This window comes from Cephus cinctus, unplaced genomic scaffold (genome assembly GCF_000341935.2).
Source record: "Cephus cinctus unplaced genomic scaffold, Ccin1 Ccin1_scaffold0095, whole genome shotgun sequence".
Classification (NCBI taxonomy): Eukaryota; Metazoa; Arthropoda; class Insecta; order Hymenoptera; family Cephidae; genus Cephus; species Cephus cinctus.
In genome coordinates this window covers 2154-23948 of record NW_014332833.1, presented here as the reverse complement: position 1 = coordinate 23948, position 21795 = coordinate 2154, and the positions used below count along the sequence as shown (strand labels likewise).

The following is a 21795-nucleotide window of genomic DNA, read 5'->3' as shown; positions in this document are numbered from 1 at the left end:
TGACCACTATTTTTTTTTTTTGAGCCGTTAGAATGGCATTACCTCAAAAAAAATTAAACAAAAAAGAAATGAAGAAAAAAAAAGTTCTCTTTTCTAGACGCGAACGCGGCACCTTACGATTACGAAGCTGAATCGTTGTCAACGCGCCCAATGCATATTCTTCGTATATGATGATCCATAGCTGGTGGAAATGCGCAGGACCACCAAAAACAGGCTCATTGGCAATCTCCCTACTCATCTCTGGATAAAGGTTAATACTGGTTCTCATAAAAATAGATTGAACTTTGATCACCATGTAAATAAGTTATGTAAAAATACTTGTTGATTATCTGTTTCATTTTTATAAATATTAGTCTTTCAACTAGCAGAAATTAGGAAATCAATTTTGTGATTTGGCTACAGGTTCGAATTTGTCCAACTATTGCTAGTGATTAAAATCAAAGGTTATTTGGATATTAAAGCGCATACAAAAGTAAAGAAGAGTATAAATGTACAATAATTAATTTGTTAATAATGAATTCAACAGTTTTGAAGATTAGAATGATTGGTGTGGTTACAAAACGTAAAGTATAGTTTTTTTCTTTGCTGAGCATCCTTAATATTTTGATTGATTTATATTTTATTTAAATTACTTTTTAATATATGTTCTAGAATTAAAACAAACTTGTGTAACTACCTATTCCACAGCTGCAATGGAATGCCCCAAATATGAGTCTTTGTGTATTTCAAATCCTAAACCTTTTGTTTATCAAGTACAATTAAATAGACCTAAAAAATTAAATGCGATTAACTATACTATGTGGATGTGCGTATAATCATACATTATTACATATACATAATATAATTATTTAATACATTAACCAGATTAACTCGATTGTAGAGAGTTTGGCAAGTGTTTAAACGATCTTGCTGTTAATCCAGAATGTCGAACTATTATACTATCTGGTAAAGGAAATATCTTCTGTAGTGGCATTGATCTATCTGAACTAATGTCAATTGGACAAAAACTTGCTATGCATGAGGATGTAGCTAGGAAATGTAAAGCATTAGAAGGAACTATAAAGCTCTTCCAGGATTCCATAACATCCATTGAAAAGGTATACATGTTTAAAAGATAATTCGTTTTAGGTACCTAAGATTACATCTGCAATGATGTAATGACGAGTTTGTTATCCCTCATAATAATGTAAATTTCTGAATGAAAACTATTAAGGAAAATACCTATTTCATTGATTTTTTTGAAATTAATCATTTATCAACAGTGCCCAAAACCAGTAATTGCAGCTGTTCATGGTGCTTGTATTGGAGCAGGTGTAGATATGATTTCAGCAGCAGACATAAGATATTGTTCTTCAGATGCTTATTTTCAAATAAAGGAAGTGGACATAGGGTTGGCAGCTGATATGGGAACTCTCCAAAGATTTCCAAAAATAGTGGGCTCTGATAGCCTGGCACGCGAGCTAGCTTATACTTCTAGGAAGTTCCTGGCTACTGAGGCACTACAATGTGGCTTTGTGAGCCGCGTTTTTGAGAATGAAAAAATGTGAGTATTATCTTAAAATTTGTGCGTGTAGCATCTAACTTGTCCTTCGTATTAGCTTGTTGGAAACGTCCATAAAGATTGCTGAAGACATTGCCAGTAAAAGCCCTGTAGCAGTTCAGAGTACAAAATTGAGTTTGATTTATTCAAGAGATCATTCAGTACAGGAGGGTCTAGACCATATAGTGAGTATTTGTTCTTATTTTACTATATTTGAGTTCATAACTTTGTATTATTCCACCTGCAATTAGAAAATATTAGTTACTGATTAATTAATTGAATACACCATAAAAGCAGATAATTAACAATTCATAATTCTCTACTATAATTTACTTCTGACAGGCCATGCGTAATCAAACTATGCTCCAGAGCGAAGATTTAGTGAATGCAGCAATGGCACAGGTAACCAAAGGAGATCGTCCAATATTTTCAAAATTGTAAGAAATAATTAGGTTAATATTAACACCTTCATGGTTATGTTAATATAACGTTATAGGATAACCTACCGTTCTTGACCACATCAAATATTGTATACTTTTTATATCAAATTATGTATATATACTGAATAAAATGCCTTCCGTGAATCCATGTTTCAAAATGTATAGTCTCAAGTAAAGCAATTGATAGTTTCTAAATAGGTAAACCTTGTCTTCATTATACTATGATATCTAACTAATGTCAGCATGGGAACCAATTGAGTCAAGAAGTTTCCGTTTTTTGGGCTTAACCGATAATCTGGCTGCTTCTATCTTGTCGACAATGTCGTAAACGTTTAAATCTTCTGGGAATTTTACCTATGTACAATGCTAAGTAGCAAGTATTCTAATATCTTCTTGATTAATTGATAATAATCAACAATACTCACAATAAGCAGATTAATATAATGCTCGTAATCAACTTTGTTTGTCTCGGTATCGCAAGCTATTGCCATCATTTCGGCCACTTCTTCCTTGTTGAATGGTTCACCAAGTTCCATCATGGCTTTTTCAAGATCTTCACGCATAATGTAACCACGATTGTCTGGGTCCAGCAATTGAAAAGCCTTGAGAAGTTCCTCGGGATCGGCTGGTCTAAATCTGAAATCGAACAATTATTGATATTGTAGAGTAAAAATTTGAATTTGCGAGGAAAATGAAAACTGAAAAATATCACTAATATAATTTACATACTTTCTCTCACTAATGACCTTGCACATATATTCTACAAATCGTGCTTGTTGTACACAGTTATTTTCAACATCTTCAACTTCCACTTGAATCTCTTGTAATTCCGTTTCAGTAATTACGCAACCTTAATTGCGTGAATAAATAAATGCACTAATTACAAACATAATAAATAATATACATCATTTTTAAATTTGCATTCCACTTTGATTCATTTAAACTTTTAAGCAAGTATAAATTAAAGAAAATGTGTTATAATAAATAAAAATGGTATTGGTGCTATCAAATTAAATACTGTTGATTATTAAAAAAAAATTAATTATACCCAACGATCTTATTATTGTTCCTAATTCTCGAACATCTATTTCACGGCTTCTAGCATTGTCAAAAACGTCAAAGGCTTCTGTAACTCGTTTCTCCAATAAAGAAGGCTCCAGAGACACTACAATTATATTATGAACAGCAAGGTAATTGATATCATTATTAATTACGTACTACAAATTATGTATAAAGAGTATTGAATAATTCACACACTATTTTCTGTTTATTTTACCACCACGAACGGAGTTTTTAAAAACACTATATGGAGTTTTTATAAGGTGCTCAACAAACCTTTCTCACATTTTATTTATCGATTAAATAGTTTTATCAATATTGCAAAGAATGCATATTAAATCAATATTAGAATAACTCTTCATGTACCTTTAGACTCGCGATTAGAAGCGGAGAAACGTTTCTCAAAAAAGTTTCGGCGGCTTAATCGTGATCCCACGGAACTGGTTCGCGACCTTAATCTGGAGACACTCATTCTTCTGAATATTATACTACAAATATTGTAGAAAATAAAATTTTGTCCTGAGAATATTAAAATCCTTAACCGAGGAAACAGATTTTAAGAGAATTTGACGTTTCTGAGCCGAATAAAATGGAAATGCATCAATTACGCGAAGTACACTCCCAATATTATTATGTATTTGTTTGCACTACAAATGAAAAGAAAAGATGTTTAATAATAATATTATATTGATATGATATTAAGTATTCCTTGCAGATATTAATATTAATATAAAATAACAATTATAGGAAATAATTTATTTGATCTTTTCTATAAAATAATAATTGATGCTTTAGATTTTAATTATTACTTGAATGACGTTGATCCTTCTGTAATAATATTTTATCCTTTTGAAGCATATATTTTTCCTTACGTATAAATTATTTTAAATTTTATACTAGGAGGTTTCTGGGGTTGCTGATTACGAATCTGAACTGAAAATTAAGAAATTCAAAATGACAAATTCAATATGGCGGACTGAATTGATAAGGGTGCCGTCCCATGCATAGAAAATAGAACAAGACACAGAGAAACAGAATAAGGTTATCGTGAGAGTTGATCTATTAGGATTGTTCCGCTAAAAAATTCTAATATCCTGGGCCCCGGCACTTGGCTCTCTCAGAGTATAAAGCCAATAATATCAAGAGGAAGAAGATATCTTGGGTTTCCCATGGAGCGTATTCTACGCAAAACAGAGCAAAATTCTAATCTTAATTTTTATATAAATTTGATATCTTTACTAAAATATAATTAAAAATTATATAAATCAGTAGAATTTTAAGTTATTTTCTACAATAATAGTTATCTTAAGTCATGTTAATTAATAGGAATGAGCTTCCCATAAGGTTAGAATTTTGTTTCGTTTTCCGTAAAATATGCTCTATTGGGAATCGAGGACACCTAGGGTATTAAATTTTTTAATAGAGCGATGCTAAATGGTCAGCCTCCACCACATCGTTTGTTATTTCGGTTCTGTTTGTTTTTGTTTTGTTTTCCATGTCTGGGGGATGGCACCTTAAAAAAAGGAAGCTGATTTGAATGAAAGTTTGTGTTCAGGGGTTTTTGAGGTAACCGATTATGAATCTAAACTCAACTCAATTGTGTATTTGAAAATTTCAAATTTAAATTTGTAATCGCGACCCCAAAAACCCCCACGTATCGAGATTCATCCAAATAAAGTAACTTTTTGTATTTTGGTCTACCATTTTGAATTTTGAATTCTGAGTCGATCAGGGACCTCGAAAGTCCCAAAGTATTAAGTTTGAAGTAAATTATATATAAAAACATATGTATGTTTCAAAGGATTATTAGATTTTACGCAAATAAAAAATTGTCAATATTTAAGCTTACATAAAAACTCAGCCATTGTGAATTTCGAAAATCTGACGTCAAATTCGGTTTCAGCGGACTCTAAATCATTAAGAAGCCAAATTGAATGATTAACTACTTTGGTTTTCCAATTTGAATAAGTGTATCCGTTCAGTTATACCGCGCTTCAAAACGTGATATGATACAAAAATATTTCCATTACATTACTTCTATAGCTAATGGAACTTTTCTTCGTGGTTTGGTGTCTTTAAAATTATACCCGTATCATCACAAATATATACTGACGGTTTATTGGAATTTTTCATTATCCACTTTTTCGGGTTTTATATAAAAAATGTACAATTTATCTCAATTCTATATTTAGTCTCTTTTTTCATGTTTCTTCGTCCTTATTTAAAAATGTGCAGTTTGTCGATCAATGTCGGTGATATCCTCGATTATTTCTTGTACTCGTGTACCAATTTTTTTAGCCACTTCGATTTTTTCATTATGGGGCAACTGAAGATAGCACCAAACTAAATCGCCATCAATAATTCCTCTAGCTGGATTACCCTGCATTCTCACGTAACTCTTATACGTTCTAAAACAATACATATCAAATGGCTTAATTGCACATGACTTTGTTCATTATTATTAACAACAATAACATACCTGTAAGCCTTTGGATTCAGACCAGCCGTATGGCAAATATGAGTAACCAAAACATTTTGTAGCATAAGCAGTCTTCGATAAGTTTTTTCCGGAACAGGTAATACGTAACCAAGACTACCGTCCAGCGTAGCTAATAAAAAAAAAGAATTGATGATCGTTTTTATAAATGGTTAGGTATTACTGTTACTCTTTAGTGTACAATTGCACAGGTTCTTATGATTCATCTTATTATTACTTACCATACATCGTAACATGCCTCCGGTCAGCGCCACAAAAATGTTTCCTGTCATTTGCGGGATCGGCTAATTTACATTTTATACGGAAAAACGTATTGACCTTCTGACCCAAGTGAAAATCAGCCTTTCGTATTAGTTTCTGACCACCCAGACTTTCACGCGACTCCGGTTGATACATGAATAGCGCAATATTACTTTCTCCATCGGCGACCAAAAATCCAAGATTATTATTGTCTATTAGATATTCTATCGTATATACCTCAGATGGTCTGAAGTCCTGAGAAAAAATCAAACAATCTATGAATATGATAATGTTGTACATCTCACTTGCAAATGGGAGTTATGATATTCTCATCGTATTAGAAGATAATAGATCTGTGTAAATTTTGACCCCCCCACCCCTCTCACTGGATTTCCTATTTTTGAGATTCCCTAAAACCGAGAAAATTTGTGGGTTCCAAAGGAGGAGTCAAGTTTGTTAGCGAGCAATATGCGACTAAAATTCAAAAAGGTAAAACATTTTCAAAATTCTGAAAATCATCTTAAGTTTTAAATCATGGTTCTTGAGTCTCTAAAAATTAATTGACGTTTCTTGCTAGTCCTTATAAAGCTCTAAAAATTATCTTAATAACATTTTTCGATCAATCAAAAATGTACAGTCACAGCATATACAGAAATTAAATAAATATACAGAAAAGGTAAACATTTGATAAAATTTCAATGAGTGCTTTGGAAATAATTAATATTGAGCGCTAAGCGCGGGTGTTGCGATGACAATGGATTTTTGAAAATCGAAGTAATTTTTAAAAATTACATTCACATTTACGTAGTTCCAAGATTTACTTTACGCATAGTACTCAATCGTGTGGATAAACTTTATCGTATGTGATGCGCAAAATTCATATACATATATCGGAGTATGAAACATAAAGCACATAACAATGTGCCCATGCACTCAAAGGGGACTTGACGGGTTATTTCCTCCCCATTTTGATGTATTTGCTATTACAAAAAGGATGCATACATATGTATACTGTGTCAATTTTTGTAAAAAAATTCTAGGCACACTGCTAAATTGAACAAAGTGAATATTATAGGAAATTTCTTCTAGGAAATTTCATTTCTAGTTTGAAAACCGTCCATATTGCGATATCCCAATTTGATTCACGCGGTTGTAACTTATACGAAACTCGTCTGCTGAAATATTTCATTACATACCCTGCTCACGAGTGATAAGGTTCTATACTCTTCCTGAAACCGTAATAAACTTATTGACTTGTAAACATCAGCAACCAGAATGAGACTTTTGATACTCAGCATTTGATGAATGTAAATTTGAGTATCTATAAATGCCACTCCAACAAGGTCGTTATCCTTTAATTGCCAGATGTATATCTGTGAATAAACAAAGAATATGTAACAAATTATTTGTGGCTTCAAATTAACTTAATTTTTTGCTTCTCTTGCTCTTTTTCCCCTTTCTAGTGTATACAACCAATTCTGTTTTTGTTTAGTTAATTTTAATTTTCCATTTAGCAAAGTGTTTTGTGATGAGTTCGATGTGTTTTTGGACAATAGTTTATGCTACCTTTTTGCTCCACGAGCTAGAGTAGACTGCGGTGTCGTCCGCGAATAGTGCTATTTGTGTTTTGAGTGTTTTGCTTCCTCATAGAGGAAGCTATGTTTTCATGAAAAATTTTGTTTTCGAGATTTTCATGTTAGAATACTTAACATGGTCTAAAACGTCAAGAAAAGTAGTTTAGAAAAAATGTCCGTATGTATGCGCGCGTGTGTGTGTGTAGGGCTTGGAAAATTCCATTGCCTCTTACTCAGTAACCGTTAGAACGATCGGACTGAAATTTGGCACGCAAGTAAAGTAGATATCCCTCTTTAAATGTTGCGATTTTTAATGAAATATATGCAGCCATTCAGATTTTGTCATTTAAAATTTTTTGAAAAAAGGGCGTGGTCGCTCTAACTTTCGTAAAGGTTCGACGATTTAGCTAAATAGTTCTTCATAACTGAAGATACGTTCAATGTTGTTTGGTATTGAATTTCGACAAGATCGCTAAAGCGGTTCAGATTTTACGTGGTTTTGAAATTTTCAAAAAATTATCGTTATTGTTTTGTTCTTTTTTACCTCATTTTTAATTTTTTATTCCTGTAAGTACCAAAGTTCAATTGTACATAACTCGCGAAAATAAATCAAAGAACTTCCTCATAGTTAAGGCTTTGTGAACGAAGGAAAAAATCAAGAAGCAAAGTGTAAGATTCTACTTTGCACCCTTTTTAATATTAGAATGTTACTACCTTTTGACCTACAGCGGATACCAAAAATCCAGAGACTTGAGTGATAGCTGTGATAGGACCTTTTTGCTCCTTAGCGTAAATTTGCTTGAATCTATTCTTAGTCAATGGTTGCCCCGGTTCTGGTACCACCTCGATGATATCGAAGATCAAGATTCGTCCGCGACTGGTGATATCTTCACCATAGTTGTAATTGGTGCCCAGGACTATGTACCCTTTAAGACCTGACCTGGTGCCCTCATATGCCAGAGACACATTTTTCAAGCAGGTTACATGTTCCCATTGGTCAAGTTCTATTTTTGTATTTGGTATAGTTTCCCAGGAAACTGGTGAAAAAAGAACTATACTAAACTGTTCTTGGAATGGATACAAAAATCTTTCGGAACGTTCCTCTTCTGTATACTCTTTATCTTCCCCATTGAACCGGTAATAACTTTTTAAAGGTTCTGCTGTGCTCGTTATAACGCAATATGTTTTACTTTCGACGTGATAAGTGACAAAATGTGGTGTACACCGTAATGGCACTTTTCTTACTGGCCATGGGGCATCATACGATAAATGTGTAGGCAGGACACAGATCCGCAACTCCTCCTACATGGTGGAATGCATATTATATACATATTCTAAGATATACCTCTAGAATAAGTTTAAATAATTTTACTACTTATTTTCAGAATATTAATTAAACCTATACTAGGTTATACTGGGAGTTATCAGTTACTAACATTCATGGATCATTTCGACATTATACGCGGTGTAATGCAATTAAGGCTGCTCGTCAGTCAGTTGTAAATGATAAAAACATAATAATCCAATTGATAACGTAACTACCTAATAACATTAAAAAAGAGAAAAGATACACCGTTAGTGTGCTTTATTTGTTACATTTGGTCACAACCTTACTGTTCCCTCAATTTCCCATCAAATAACGAAATTGAATTGGCTCAATTTAGGCTTTAGAAATGTATCCATGTTTAATATCCTATTCACAGAAAATCGCGTAATTTATGACCTGCAGAACGATTCGAATTAGGATATTTTGTATCTATTGTAGATAGATTAGATATAGGATATTGTTAGATATAGAGTTAAGTGCCCTTTTAAGGGCCTACTTTCTTCCGGATTAGAATATGAAAAAGTCCCCTAAATATGAAACCTCTCTCCCGGTCAGACTGTAAAGAAAGTTTACCCATTTTATATCAAATCAAAAATGAGGACATCTTCACAAAATAATAGAAGACATAAAAGAATTTTTTTTCGATTCACCGACAGCCTTGTACGATTACAATTCACGTTATAACTAAGTACTCGAAGTTTTTAATAATTTCAATAGGGCATTTATAATAAAAACAATTTCGCAATATTAAGAGAACTGTATTACCTTTCTGTTGAAGTACAAAAATCCTTGAGGACAATTAACGTTATTGAATGGTGCAAATGAAGTTATAGCTCCATCAATTCCCATCGGGTGAGATCGTAACTCTCCGCGTCCAGTTAAAAATATCCAGTGTGGATATCCACCACAAATAAAGACACCATTATATCCAGCTATATTGCTAAAATAGCGCATCATGCAAACTCGTGTGTCGTTCATACGTGGTTCATTTTCCTCCTTGGGCTTAGGTCTGTGAATATATAACACTGATAAACACTAATAAAATATGAGGAACTTTGTTTCATATTTAGATCTTTCATTTCCGCTCAAAGCTATTTAGGATACACTACAAGTAGTTACAATAAATTAAAAATGAGTCTTGACTTTAGCTTAAAAATATGTATACTAACCGATTACAATTTCCAGAAAATTATAATTACCAAAATTTTAAAATTATTAATCATCGATTGATTTACCTCAACTGACCCAAGATGATTGAATGATCAAATTTCTTGAATCGCAACTTCAAGTGTCCCTTTGGATAGCGGTATGCCTGATAAATTTGCACTTCCGTATCTAAACGCACTAATAACATTGGTTTATTTCCATGATGACCAAGTGCGACCATTAAAATTTCACGAACCTATAAACGACAAGAACCAAATATCACTAAAGTATTAATTTATCATTAATTATGTATATTCCTGATTAATTCTTTTAAATGGACCTGAACTTCCGAATTTGGTATTTCGTTAATATGTGACTGCTGCAGTGTCGTCGACTCCATGCTGTCGTGTAAAACGTGTTGGCCATAACCAAAATTGCGTATCAAATAGGATAATCTTAAATCCGGCAATGAGTAAATCTCCAAAGTTCCGCTATCCCTGTATACTAGCAGCCAGTAGGTCGGTTTGAATTCCTGCAGATGCTTTTGCCACCTAAAATCAAGATAAACCTACTCGTGCCTTTCCAAAAAAAACTAATGGGTGATGGCTGTGTCTCAATTAAATACATATAAGTAAGTAAATCACAACGTTCCATTCATGCTGGTAGATCATTTTGAAACGTAGCCTTTTACGGCTATTCGGTCAGGAAAAACAGAAACATAGTGTTTTTCTATTAAGGAGGTACGACTATTAAAACAAGTGCAACTAATCAATTTTGTTATGTTCTTGGCAGGCACATAATCTTTGTGCGTGCAGAGTTTCAGAAAGATCGATCGTCTCGTTTCTGATATACGCAATGAAAACAATCTAAGTGGCACAAATGAGATACACTTGTGGTTTTAAATTGACGTTACCGATTTGGGCTTCAGAACCAATGAAATTCATTAATATTTTATATGTCAATTATTTCACATTAAAAATGACTACCACAGTTTTTTTTAATAGACAGCTGGAACTATTTTTTCAACTTTTTACAACTATATTTAAACAATATGGAGTTTGAAAATTAAAAATTTATACATCTCTGATCTTCGGCTTAATTTAATGATGATACTTTATGTAGCAAATATTTTTCAGAGTGGTATTACACTGTTTATTCGCGAAAGGAGGAAACTACTATACATATACATATACAGGGTGCGGCGTTTATTCTGGCCACCTGGAATATCTCAGAAACTAAAGTCCAGAGAAAAAAATGTTTCAAATAAAAAGTTTAAGGTAAGAAGGGGCTGATCCAACAGTTATATCCATTTTAAATTTGTATCATGTTTTCAAGGTCATTCCAAGGTCAACTTTGGTTTTTTAAATGGGAACATGTATTTTTCATTACAGATTCTTAATCTACGACTTAAAACAAGTAACTTTTGTTTGAAACGATTTTTTCTCCAGCGATTATTTTGTACAAAACGACTTTATTAGTGAAAAATAGAAACACACCTCAAGTACAAGGAAATCAATTTAATAAGTGTTCAAAATGTTGGCCTTGTTCTTAAATACATTTCTCAAGAAGAATGATGAATGAGTTGTTGCATCACAAAAGAATGTCTGCCGGAACGTTATGCCAGGCATGACGAATACGATCTTTCATATTTTTTCATGTCGTTAGTCCCTTTTGGTAAAATTTTTCTTTACGGTAACCCCATAAGAAAAAATCCATACTAATAAATCCACCATTGATGCCATTCATGCCACTTTGAACACTTATTAAATTGATTTTCTTGTACTTGAGGTGTGTTTCTATTTTTCCCTAATGAAGTCGTTATTTTGTACAAAATAATCGCCGGAGAAAAAAACGTTTCAAATAGAAGTTACTTGTTTTAAGTCGTAGATTAAGAACCTGTAATGAAAAATACATTTTCCCATTTAAAAAACCAAAGTTGACCTTGGAATGACCTTGAAAACATGATACAAATTTAAAATGGATATAACTGTTGGATCAGCCCCTCCTTACCTTAAACTTTTTATTTGAAACATTTTTTTCTCCGGGCTTTAGTTTCTGAGATATTCCAGGTGGCCAGGATAAACGCCGCACCCTGTATATGTATAGGAAACAGTCGTACAGTGCAGTCTTCCTTATCACGTTGATCGTCACCTTGCTATATGTCCATAGGTATTTGTCGCGACTTGCGAACTTGAGTCCCGGAGGACACATAGTTAATTTACGCTGAATGATCAACGTTTTAAATGATAAATCAGAAAGTAACAATATTTTAGAAGTACATTGAAACAGAAATCGAGGAGTACAACAGAGCATGTTTGTCTTGTTTTTGACGGTATTATACTATGTACAGTTTGTAAAAGAGTATATTTGCATAGGATAGAATGATTTGATTATCAGCCATAATTATTGAAATTCCTAAAATGCTTTTGGCATCGCAATTCTCCGCCCTTTGCAATGAACGCAAATTATCATTGTTAGACAATTATTATATAGAATGGTAAGATGGCGAATATTAGTTGACATATTTTTTCCTATCAGAACCACATACCAGGGTGCTTTCTTGTTGTTACCATCTTGAGCCTTTACTTGAGGTGGCGCTGGCATTTGAAAAGCTGGAACATCACCGTATAGAAGCTCATCTTCATCGTCTATGTTCGTTATTGTAGTTGGCTCTTCAACAACTTTCTCTTCCTCAGCGTTATCATCTTCGACGTCCTCAGCAAGGTGCATAGTGAAAATTCCACTAACATCACGATAAGCACATAACGTCTCTATTTGCGGCCTCTGAAAAGTAATTATGATTGTCGTAAGTATGATACGTCGTTAATGCAACATAAATCATTAAGAAACAATGTTCTGTTTCTTAATTAATCTAGTAATAATCTTACTTACAAACAGTAAATTTGCCGGTTGAATGTATAATTTAGCTGAGCCTCGGATTTCCCTAAAGGTCAATAACATGACTTGCCCATCCTCGGTTAATATAGTAACATAAGGGTCTGCACAACTTGCATGAATAATAGGACAGCCAAGATCAATGGGTATGTGTTGTATCTGTAAAGAAGTGATATCAAAAATATAGAAGCACTGTGTAGGTAAAGTGGCTACTCAAATCTTCAATCATAAAGAATATAGTTGACATGGGTTTGGTTGGTATCCAATCTATTGATAGAGTATAGATCATTTAAAGATCATCTTCATAACAATGCACACAAAATTTGGAATTTATTATTTATTCTAAATATAATAAAAAAGTGTTCACTTTATATCAACATGTTGCTGTCAGATTTTTTCTTGACTTTCGAATTCATTATTTTCGATTAATCTTAATGAAAATGTTTACATGATTCTTAACCCATTAATGTTCAAGTAAAAACGCAGCCATTTGGAAATTCCGGACTCGGGAGATTACAAATTTTTTAAAAAAATACAATAAAATATGATGTATTTTTTGTCGCCGTTAGCGGGAGGGAGACGAAAATAAAAAAGCTTTTTTTTCTTAAAGAAAGATCACGCCATTCGATTCTATGGAAAAATTATTAAAGAAAAACATAAAATTACTAGTTTGTCATTACAATCACATGAAGTAAATTATTTAATGAAATAAAAAGATCGCCGCTCGCGCCCAACTTATCGCACGCTCCATCACTGATCGCCAGCGCCCATCGTTTTCATTTTATTAAATAATTTATTTAATTTCATTGTAATTACAATGCTATGTTTCTTTAGTAAGTTTTCCGTGGAATCGAACGGCGTAATCTGTTTCTTAAAAGAGAGCTCTATTTTTCACTTTGCCCCCCCCTCCCCCCTCTACCCTCATCACCAACAAATATTTGAGAATCATATTTTATCATATTTAAATAGAAAACCCGGAATCTCCCTGGTCCGGGATTTTAAAGTTGCCCCCGTTTTTACGTGGGCGTCAAAAACTTACGTGGTCAATATATGTCAGCTAGTGCACTGAGGTAAATATGTATATCTTTCAAATTCATATTATAATTTGCATAGTCCCCTTAGGTGTTACCACTCAGTTGTAAATTGAAAAATTCATTTTCAAGATGTATTTAATAAATACCTGATCAATTCCTTGCATTAATCGTACTCCCATTTGTGTAACTTGAATGATGTAACGATTAGCGCCAAGATTTCCGGCGAATATCGTGGTACCTTGTGTACTAAAACCACTTTGATCAACTTCATTGATCTCTTGTCCAGTTTGCAAAATCTACAAAGTATTGATCAATTAGCAAATAGATGAATAATAAATTTAAGATTGTAAGAATATATGTATTGAGAATTATGTAGAAGAATCTTAGTATAATACTAAATATAGTAACAGGTTTTTCTTAAACCACAAATTCATAAATCACGCGGTCAGAACAATTGCATTAATAAAAGAATGATATCGCAGATACTCTGTTATTGAAACTGAACGTGTTGAACGTCTTTAAATAACTTCCACGTCCGAAACTTGATCCTTCTTATCATTTTGAATCTCAAAAGCTCAGCAGTTCGTTCGAACTTTATTTCACAAAAAATGTCGTTTTAATAAATATTATGAATTGTGAATGCATTAAACAATTCCACATATTCCATGGTATTGAGTTTAATTAGCTTTGCATTACCATTGTAGAATCTTCATGACTTAAAATTAAAAACGCGTGGGTCCCTTCAGCTTCAGCTTTGACTTGTTCTTCAGTATTTACAGCACCAATCACAGTCCACATGTCCTCGCAACCAGGCAATTCAAATGTTGTTACTACCTGTAAAGGAATAATACATAAATGAGCATGTCTTTCGTGACTCCACATTGAGCAGCAGATGACTTTGTAAAGTGTAATTGATGTTGTAGTTCGATTATATCTACAGTGAATCATAAAAGTGAATTATTCATTTAGTCACCAGCACCAGCACCAGAAGAGATGAGACAACGAATTACTGCAGCATGTGCTAGAATAGGTGTCGATACGATAAGATGTGCACGTGGATTCAGCGATACAAAAATTGCAGCTTTGCATTGGCGCAAATGGTCGACACTTTGAACATCTGATGTAATGCAAGTTTATTTTACTACTATATTTGAACTTAAATGATATTAATAGTAGCTTGCTGAAATCGCCTCAACACTGATTATCACATAGCGACGAAAAAAACGTAGCACCTATTTATAAAAATGAAAATGACCTTGAAAACTCGTTTACGCCCCCACCCTCGCAAAAAATAATAACATCACATTATGTCCCCCTCCATACCGTACAAATTTTGTATGAAATATTTTTTAAAATTATTACAAATAACAGAAATATTCCAGGTGGACAAATTTATTGATCCACCCTGTATTATAATTTATTAAAAGGCATTAATACTTTGTTGCTCCACCTTTGAACTGTAAAACAGTGGATAACAGATTTACCATACTTTGGATCAACTATAATACTCGTATATTATTCCAAATATTTATAATTTGTTGTTTGAGATATTCTATTGTCCTTTTGGAACATTTCGAAAGCCAGCCTAATTCGCATGACATATTGGCATTTAAATAATATAACTGATTTTTTTTTACGCTTCTGAAGGTGGTTCGATCACTCAAGCACTTCCAAAATACGGATCTAAATTTGATATATGTTCTTGGCAGGTGCTTAGCGGTTATGCGTGCAAAATTTCAAAATTATTTACCGTCTAGTTTATGAGGTGTAAAGAATGAAAATAGCTAGAAATTCACAATATATGTATATATGTATGTATATTATACTTCGATTGGTAAAATAACAAAATTTTTTTAGATATCTCAACTTACAGACAATAAGAGTGGATGAAAATTCTAGGAGATACTTCTTTTATATTAAATATTATCGCGGCGATTTTTAAATTGATAATCTTGAAATGTTTTAATCATTATTTAAACAATATGTGATATGCACATTTTTAAAATGATAGATCTCTATCCTTCCGCATGTCTCAAAGATAATACCTTACGTAAGAAATATTTTTGTAATGAATGATATACAGTGAGTAACTTGCAACAGTTGTTGAATAATACGGTTTAAATAAAACAGTATCTGATTTCCACGTTACTTTAATATTCGGACGCTCTCAGATACTACATATGCACATACTTATTTTTCGGCTGGTTTTTGTTACAATACTTGTTCTAATATTTCGTTGGGTAGCCATCCTGCTTTATCACTTCTTGCAAACACTGCTACATATTATTAATAATTTTTTTTTAAATATTCAGTACTCAAACTCTTCCATTCTTCTTTTAAACGATTGTTTTAACATTTCTCTGAAAGATATTGGTGTTTTTCGAATTCGGCACTCTAGTTCATCCCACACATTTTCAATGGGGTTAAGGTCAGGTGATTGAGGTGGTAGTTGCAAAACTTTTGGGCAATTGTACAGCAAATATTCCTGCACAATGCGTGCCTTATGTTTCGGGTCATTATCCTGGTAGAACTTGAACGTATTTAAAATCCCCATTTTTGTAGCACTTCTGTGTAAATTTTTTTTTCAATATGTTCATGTAAAATATTTTGTCCATAATCTTTTCGATGAAAACTAATTCGCCCGGTCCGAAAGTCGAAATACAGCCCCAGACCATCACACTGCCACCTCCGTGCTTTACGCTCGGCCAAAGATTTTTAAATTTAAACTTTTCCTTTTTTTTCCGCCACACCATCCTTCGTCCATCTGACCCAAAAATATTAAATTTACTTTCGTCAGAAAAGATGACATCATTCCACCATGTTTCATCCTTCAAAATAAATTCTTTGGCATAATTCAGTCTCTTCTTTCGATTCTTTTCACTCACGTACGGTTTCTTTCTAGCCACTCTTCTATCGTAGAAGCTATTTTTTAAGGCTCTGCGGATCGTTTGAGGATGCACGTTTTTTCCAGTCTCGTTTAACAGCTCTGATACTAGTTTTGGGGCACTGAGCGTAAGGGTCCTTGTTTATTTTTCTTAGCAATTTTCTCTCATCGCGAACGTCTAGTTTCTTCGGTTGGCCTTTTTGGGGTATAAAATCTATACGATCCTCGCACGTCTAGTTTCTTCGGTTGGTTTCTTAGCAATTTTCTCTCATCGCGAACGTCTAGTTTCTTCGGTTGGCCTTTTTGGGGTATAAAATCTATACGATCCTCGCATTTGAACCGCTTGACTATATCTCCCACTGTACTCTTGCTTATGTTTAGCAGAGCAGCAATTTCTCTGTACGATTTTCCTTTGGCATTATGATATATTACAAATTGCCGTATATCAAAACTCGTGTTCGCTTTGTGAGGGATTGTACAAGTGTATTGCACGATGATCGACAAATAACTAATAAAATAAGGCTTAAACTAGAACGCTTGACTAGATTTGTAAATAAACATTGTCCTCTATTTTGGCGTAACTCGGCTTGAACATTGGAAAAAGCGCTACATTGTAAAGTGTCCGAATATTAAAGTAACGTGAAAATCGGACAATGTTTTATTTAAACCGTATTATTGAACAACTATTGTATGTTATGTAAACAAAACTTACGCTATTGTTTATTAAGCGTATACGTCATCATAATCCTTAATCATTTTTTTTTTGGTTAGAAATTAAGTTATAACGTAATTTAGTAAAAATCTCAGTGTCCGAATATTAAAGTAACGTGAAAATCGGACAATGTTTTATTTAAACCGTATTATTGAACAACTATTGTATGTTATGTAAACAAAACTTACGCTATTGTTTATTAAGCGTATACGTCATCATAATCCTTAATCATTTTTTTTTTGGTTAGAAATTAAGTTATAACGTAATTTAGTAAAAATCTCAGTGTCCGAATATTAAAGTTACTCACTGTACATGGAATTCACAGAAATTGGAATCCTATTATTATGATGTTAGGCGAACCACCTTAAATTTTCAACTTCCAAAGCAGCTGTAGCAGTTCTTTTATATTTATATTGGAGTTTGTTTTCTAGCGACATTTTTTTTTTCACATAGTATTTCTAGATATTTAACGTATCACATGCGCGAAAATATTTTCATTTGCGTTAATGCACCGTTTTAGCCTTTCTTAAAATTGCTGAATAGTAGAAAGCAGCACATTGCTAGACGTATGGCGACAAGCACGAATTATGCGTTTCCTCATATCTTCTATTGTAGTTGGCTCTTGCACAAAAACAATATTCTTTAGAAATCCTCATAAATAAAAATGCGGCGCTATTAAATCGGAATAAACGTTAAACCAAAAGAAATCGAATGTTATTTTAAAAAATCAATTATTAAATTTTCTCGGTAGTAGAGTTGCCTATAAATACACTTATAGTTTCATTCTTTTCTCCCTCGAATTCATATAATTTTTGTTTGAAATACTTTTTATATCTCGTTTCATCTCCGAGAAATGTTAGTGTATCACTTAAAATGGGATACCCAGTACAAGTCTGAATTTTAGAACCTCTCTATTAGTCCAAAGAGGGGCTGGCATGCCCGTCAGCTAATCGGAGAATATACGTTAGGAATGTAGTATGTACAAAAGAAAAGGACTCTACTGAATAAATGTTCTACTGGCTATAATTCCTAACCTTTGTATGGATTCGAATGCCAACGGGCCGCAATTTACAATAGATGTCCCTGTATATGCGAATTTATTAGAAGAAACTAGGTAGTGCTTGTGACCTAAACGGAAGGCTGACCTCAGACTATAGCAGAGATTTAACAATTAGACAAGGGATTAATAGAGTAGTAGTCTTACTGTAACTATCAATCAAATTTCTTTTATACGTATACATTCTACATGCGCGCCCTACTCATTTATAGATTCTACACGTATCATGACAAATCGTATAAGAAACAATTGTGTTTTATAGAACTGAAATCTGCTATGCAATATAATGCATATAAAAATTTCTAAAATTACCTGAGGTCGAATAGAACGTTGCAATACACATAGAGCTCCATTTTTCCCATAGCCTGAAGTAGTGACCAGTTCAACATCAGGATCTTGGGCGTGAGAAAATTCTTCTGAGAGAAATGCTGGTTCTCCCATAGATATATTACCACAGGGTCCAATATTGAGCAGACTATCGCAAACCTATATAATATATTGTATTCAATTATTTAAAATTAAAACACGTAAAATCTATGGTTTGTTAACTTCAAGAGAGGGCACAGTTTAATTACTACTATCACTAAAAGAATCTTCAAATTACGGATTTTGCAATCATCAAAACGAAATAAATGATCCATATAAAAAATGTATATTTCGCAAATAACTCATTATACCTCGAATATGTATGATGTAATATGCATAGACGTTTGTGTTTCGTTGCCGTACACTTCAAGTTCCTCTGGATCCTTGATATCAAGGACATCAGACGCCATCCAATCTCCCAAAAAGTCTTGCTTGACTTTCTTAGCTGGAGTTTCTCCACTGTCCTCATCGTCATCAACAGTGACTTCAGCGTCATCGGGAATCTGAGGTTTTTCAGGTTCCTTTTCAGTAAATCTTAACAACAGGGAATTACCAAGTCTTGAGCCGAGGAACAAATAATTATCCTCACACATACAGACCTGAAAATCCCAAAAATAATATCATTGGATTCGGAAGATCACTAAAAAATATTTTCCAGTATTAAAACTCACACAGGATGTCAATACACTTGCAGCAGCTTTATCAAAATGAAATCCCCTAACCGATCGCATACTATCAGCGAACAGTGATAAAACATATAATTCCCCACTTTTCAAAGAAATAACCAAGCGATCGTACGAAATAAAAGCTACCTGAGCACCTTCTAAGCTCATTTTTACACCATCTTGTGGTTCTGTAATCAGCAAACACAAATGATACGATTCTGAAATATTTTTGTTACAAACATAATATTATAAAGATTACTTACTCAATGGAAAATTTGTACTTGTGTCTGCCAAACTATTGAGTGATACTCCATATGGCGGTATACTCTGGTTAAGGTAAATCAATGAGTTCACAGCCATTATTAATGTTCCTCCAAGAGGCTTCTTGACAGGCACTGCTTGGTAGCAATCAAAAGGTAAATTCGAAACAGACCAAATTATTGGATGGACTTTTTGCTGTATATTTAAAGATATTGCTACCATTGCACAGGTATCCTGCCTCACTGCAATACGGCTAAAATTATAAATTAAATTATAAAATATTATGTGCAAATATTAAAATGGCATAAAGATAGAATACCATAAATAATTATTGTTTTAATCGTTATGAAACAATTTAATGAACCTACCCTGAAAATGTTCTAACGGGTTCGTAAAGAATTAATAAAGTGGGTTCATAATATCCATGGAGAAACTCTAAATCTATTATGTTGTCCATTTTTTCCTCCAAATTTTTCAGCACTATCATATATGAGGAAAGTATAGGTGTCTTATTGGATGAACCTATTTTAGAGTTTTCAAGTAGATCTCCATCATCCAATGTAGGGTCTTTACGAAATGGAAGAACTACCAATTTTCTCCCATATATCAACATAACAGCACAACGACCCTCAGGATCTACTCTAACAATGGGAATATGATGATGATTTGTCCAACCATCCTGCAAATACAACATGTAAATAGTGATAGAAATAGCGTTGTTTTCTTTGCTTTAAATAGTATAGTAGATGTTTTACCCTCATTTCCTCTTCTTCAAAGTAATGTAGTGATACAGTGCGTAAATCATGTGTTTCTGGGTCATATTCCACCACAGACAATTTAGCGTCTCGGAAACTCAATAATAATGAATCCCTAGGAGAGCCAATAAGATGTACAGGTTGCATAGACATTATATTTCCATGCAATGTGTATTGAGCAAGACACTCCAATTTCATCTTCGGAGGCCGTAATTCTGATGAAGAGTGAAAATGGGGTTAGATGCATATATAAATAAATTAAAATGCAATAGTAGAAAAATTATACCTGTATATTTTTCTCTTTTGGTAGTATCGACATCCGGTATTAAACGGAAAACGCGAATTATATTTGCACCGGCAACGACTAAACATTTTTCTATACGATTAAAGAAGTAACAGGTTATAGCATGTTCCACGCCAGTAGCAGGATGAGTACTTTTGCAAACAGAATACATTTTGTTATTTATATATGGTTCTAATGAAAATAAATGTTCGTCTTTGCATTGCAGAACTCCGTATTTTCCATTATTCCATATATCACTAGAAATATTTTTAATTCAACTTGTTCACGGTCTTATTCAAAACGACACGGACAATACTATGCAATACAATGTGCGCTGCCATTTTTGACATGCGCATTGCAGACAGCCGTAGGTAACTATTTAGTGCTCCTATTGGGCAACAAAAGTATAGAACTTACGGCGTGTTCCGATATACCCTGTGAGCACTGCAATATGTAACGTCATTGAAGTATACTGTTGAAGCATTCCATTTTCGTTAGCGCCAGTGTTTATAACTGGTTGGGAATAATATCGGAACGTTTTTCAGTAACTGGTGAATTGCACAAATAAAACAAAGAGAGGCAATACTAAAAATACGATTATTTGCACCAAAAAAAAAGAGAAAAAAATAAGATGATCAAAAAACTATCATTTACCATTTTGTGCACATAATGATTGTTCTGGTGTTACACATATTTCGTACAAAACGTTTGTTTCGCCGTCAATTAATGTTACCTTCACCATTTTTCCCGCCTATTATTGTAAGGAGTGGGGGACCACTGGGAGTACCTTATCTATGGGAGCTCAGGCGCTTACAGTGAAAAAATGGGAGAAACTTATGACGTCATTAAAGTTACTAGGCACTGCCGCAGTGCACTGTACTCCAATATCGGAATGAAATCTGCAGTACTGGCAGCAGAGATGAGTAGGGAGATTGCCAATGAGCCTGTTTTTGGTGGTCTCAATTTTTCACTGGTGTCGGCGCGCCACCTTAACGGAGGGCCCTCGAAGCAGTTCCACGTTTTTGATTGGTCGTGTATATATAGTAATACCAGAAATGAA

The 21795-nt window shown here is 33.5% G+C and overlaps 3 protein-coding genes across 4 annotated transcripts; 1 reads left to right on the top strand and 2 right to left on the bottom strand.

Annotated features, from left to right (window-relative positions):
• The first annotated feature begins 222 nt into the window (after positions 1–222).
• On the top strand, positions 223–2124 carry LOC107274442 (delta(3,5)-Delta(2,4)-dienoyl-CoA isomerase, mitochondrial). The gene is made up of 7 exons (XM_025091837.1): positions 223–304; positions 403–562; positions 652–805; positions 881–1097; positions 1263–1543; positions 1599–1725; positions 1883–2124. The coding sequence occupies exons 2-7, from the start codon at positions 514–516 to the stop codon at positions 1979–1981; spliced, it is 927 nt and encodes a 308-aa protein (XP_024947605.1). The 5' UTR covers positions 223–304; positions 403–513; the 3' UTR covers positions 1982–2124.
• On the bottom strand, positions 1658–3736 carry LOC107274456 (dynein regulatory complex protein 8). 2 transcript variants are annotated; one of them, XM_015753612.2, is made up of 5 exons: positions 3406–3735; positions 3029–3145; positions 2710–2830; positions 2406–2616; positions 1658–1781 (listed from the first exon to the last, which is right to left on the bottom strand). In XM_015753612.2, the coding sequence occupies exons 1-5, from the start codon at positions 3509–3511 to the stop codon at positions 1773–1775; spliced, it is 564 nt and encodes a 187-aa protein (XP_015609098.1). In that variant the 5' UTR covers positions 3512–3735; the 3' UTR covers positions 1658–1772. The 2 variants fall into 2 exon arrangements, with proteins under 2 accessions (XP_015609098.1, XP_024947607.1); XM_025091839.1 differs by lacking the exon at positions 1658–1781 and adding an exon at positions 2172–2334 and having other exon boundaries at positions 3406–3736.
• A 1398-nt stretch (positions 3737–5134) lies between these two features.
• On the bottom strand, positions 5135–21103 carry LOC107274434 (cleavage and polyadenylation specificity factor subunit 1). The gene is made up of 19 exons (XM_015753586.2): positions 20739–21103; positions 20453–20667; positions 20066–20376; positions 19700–19950; positions 19443–19624; positions 19083–19370; positions 18718–18891; positions 14449–14586; positions 13899–14048; positions 12716–12877; positions 12372–12607; positions 10164–10374; positions 9913–10079; positions 9443–9686; positions 8065–8652; positions 6973–7149; positions 5758–6031; positions 5519–5648; positions 5135–5447 (listed from the first exon to the last, which is right to left on the bottom strand). Exons 1-19 carry the CDS (start codon positions 20905–20907, stop codon positions 5261–5263), a joined length of 4254 nt encoding a protein of 1417 aa, XP_015609072.1. The 5' UTR covers positions 20908–21103; the 3' UTR covers positions 5135–5260.
• Between the last annotated feature and the right edge of the window lie 692 nt (positions 21104–21795).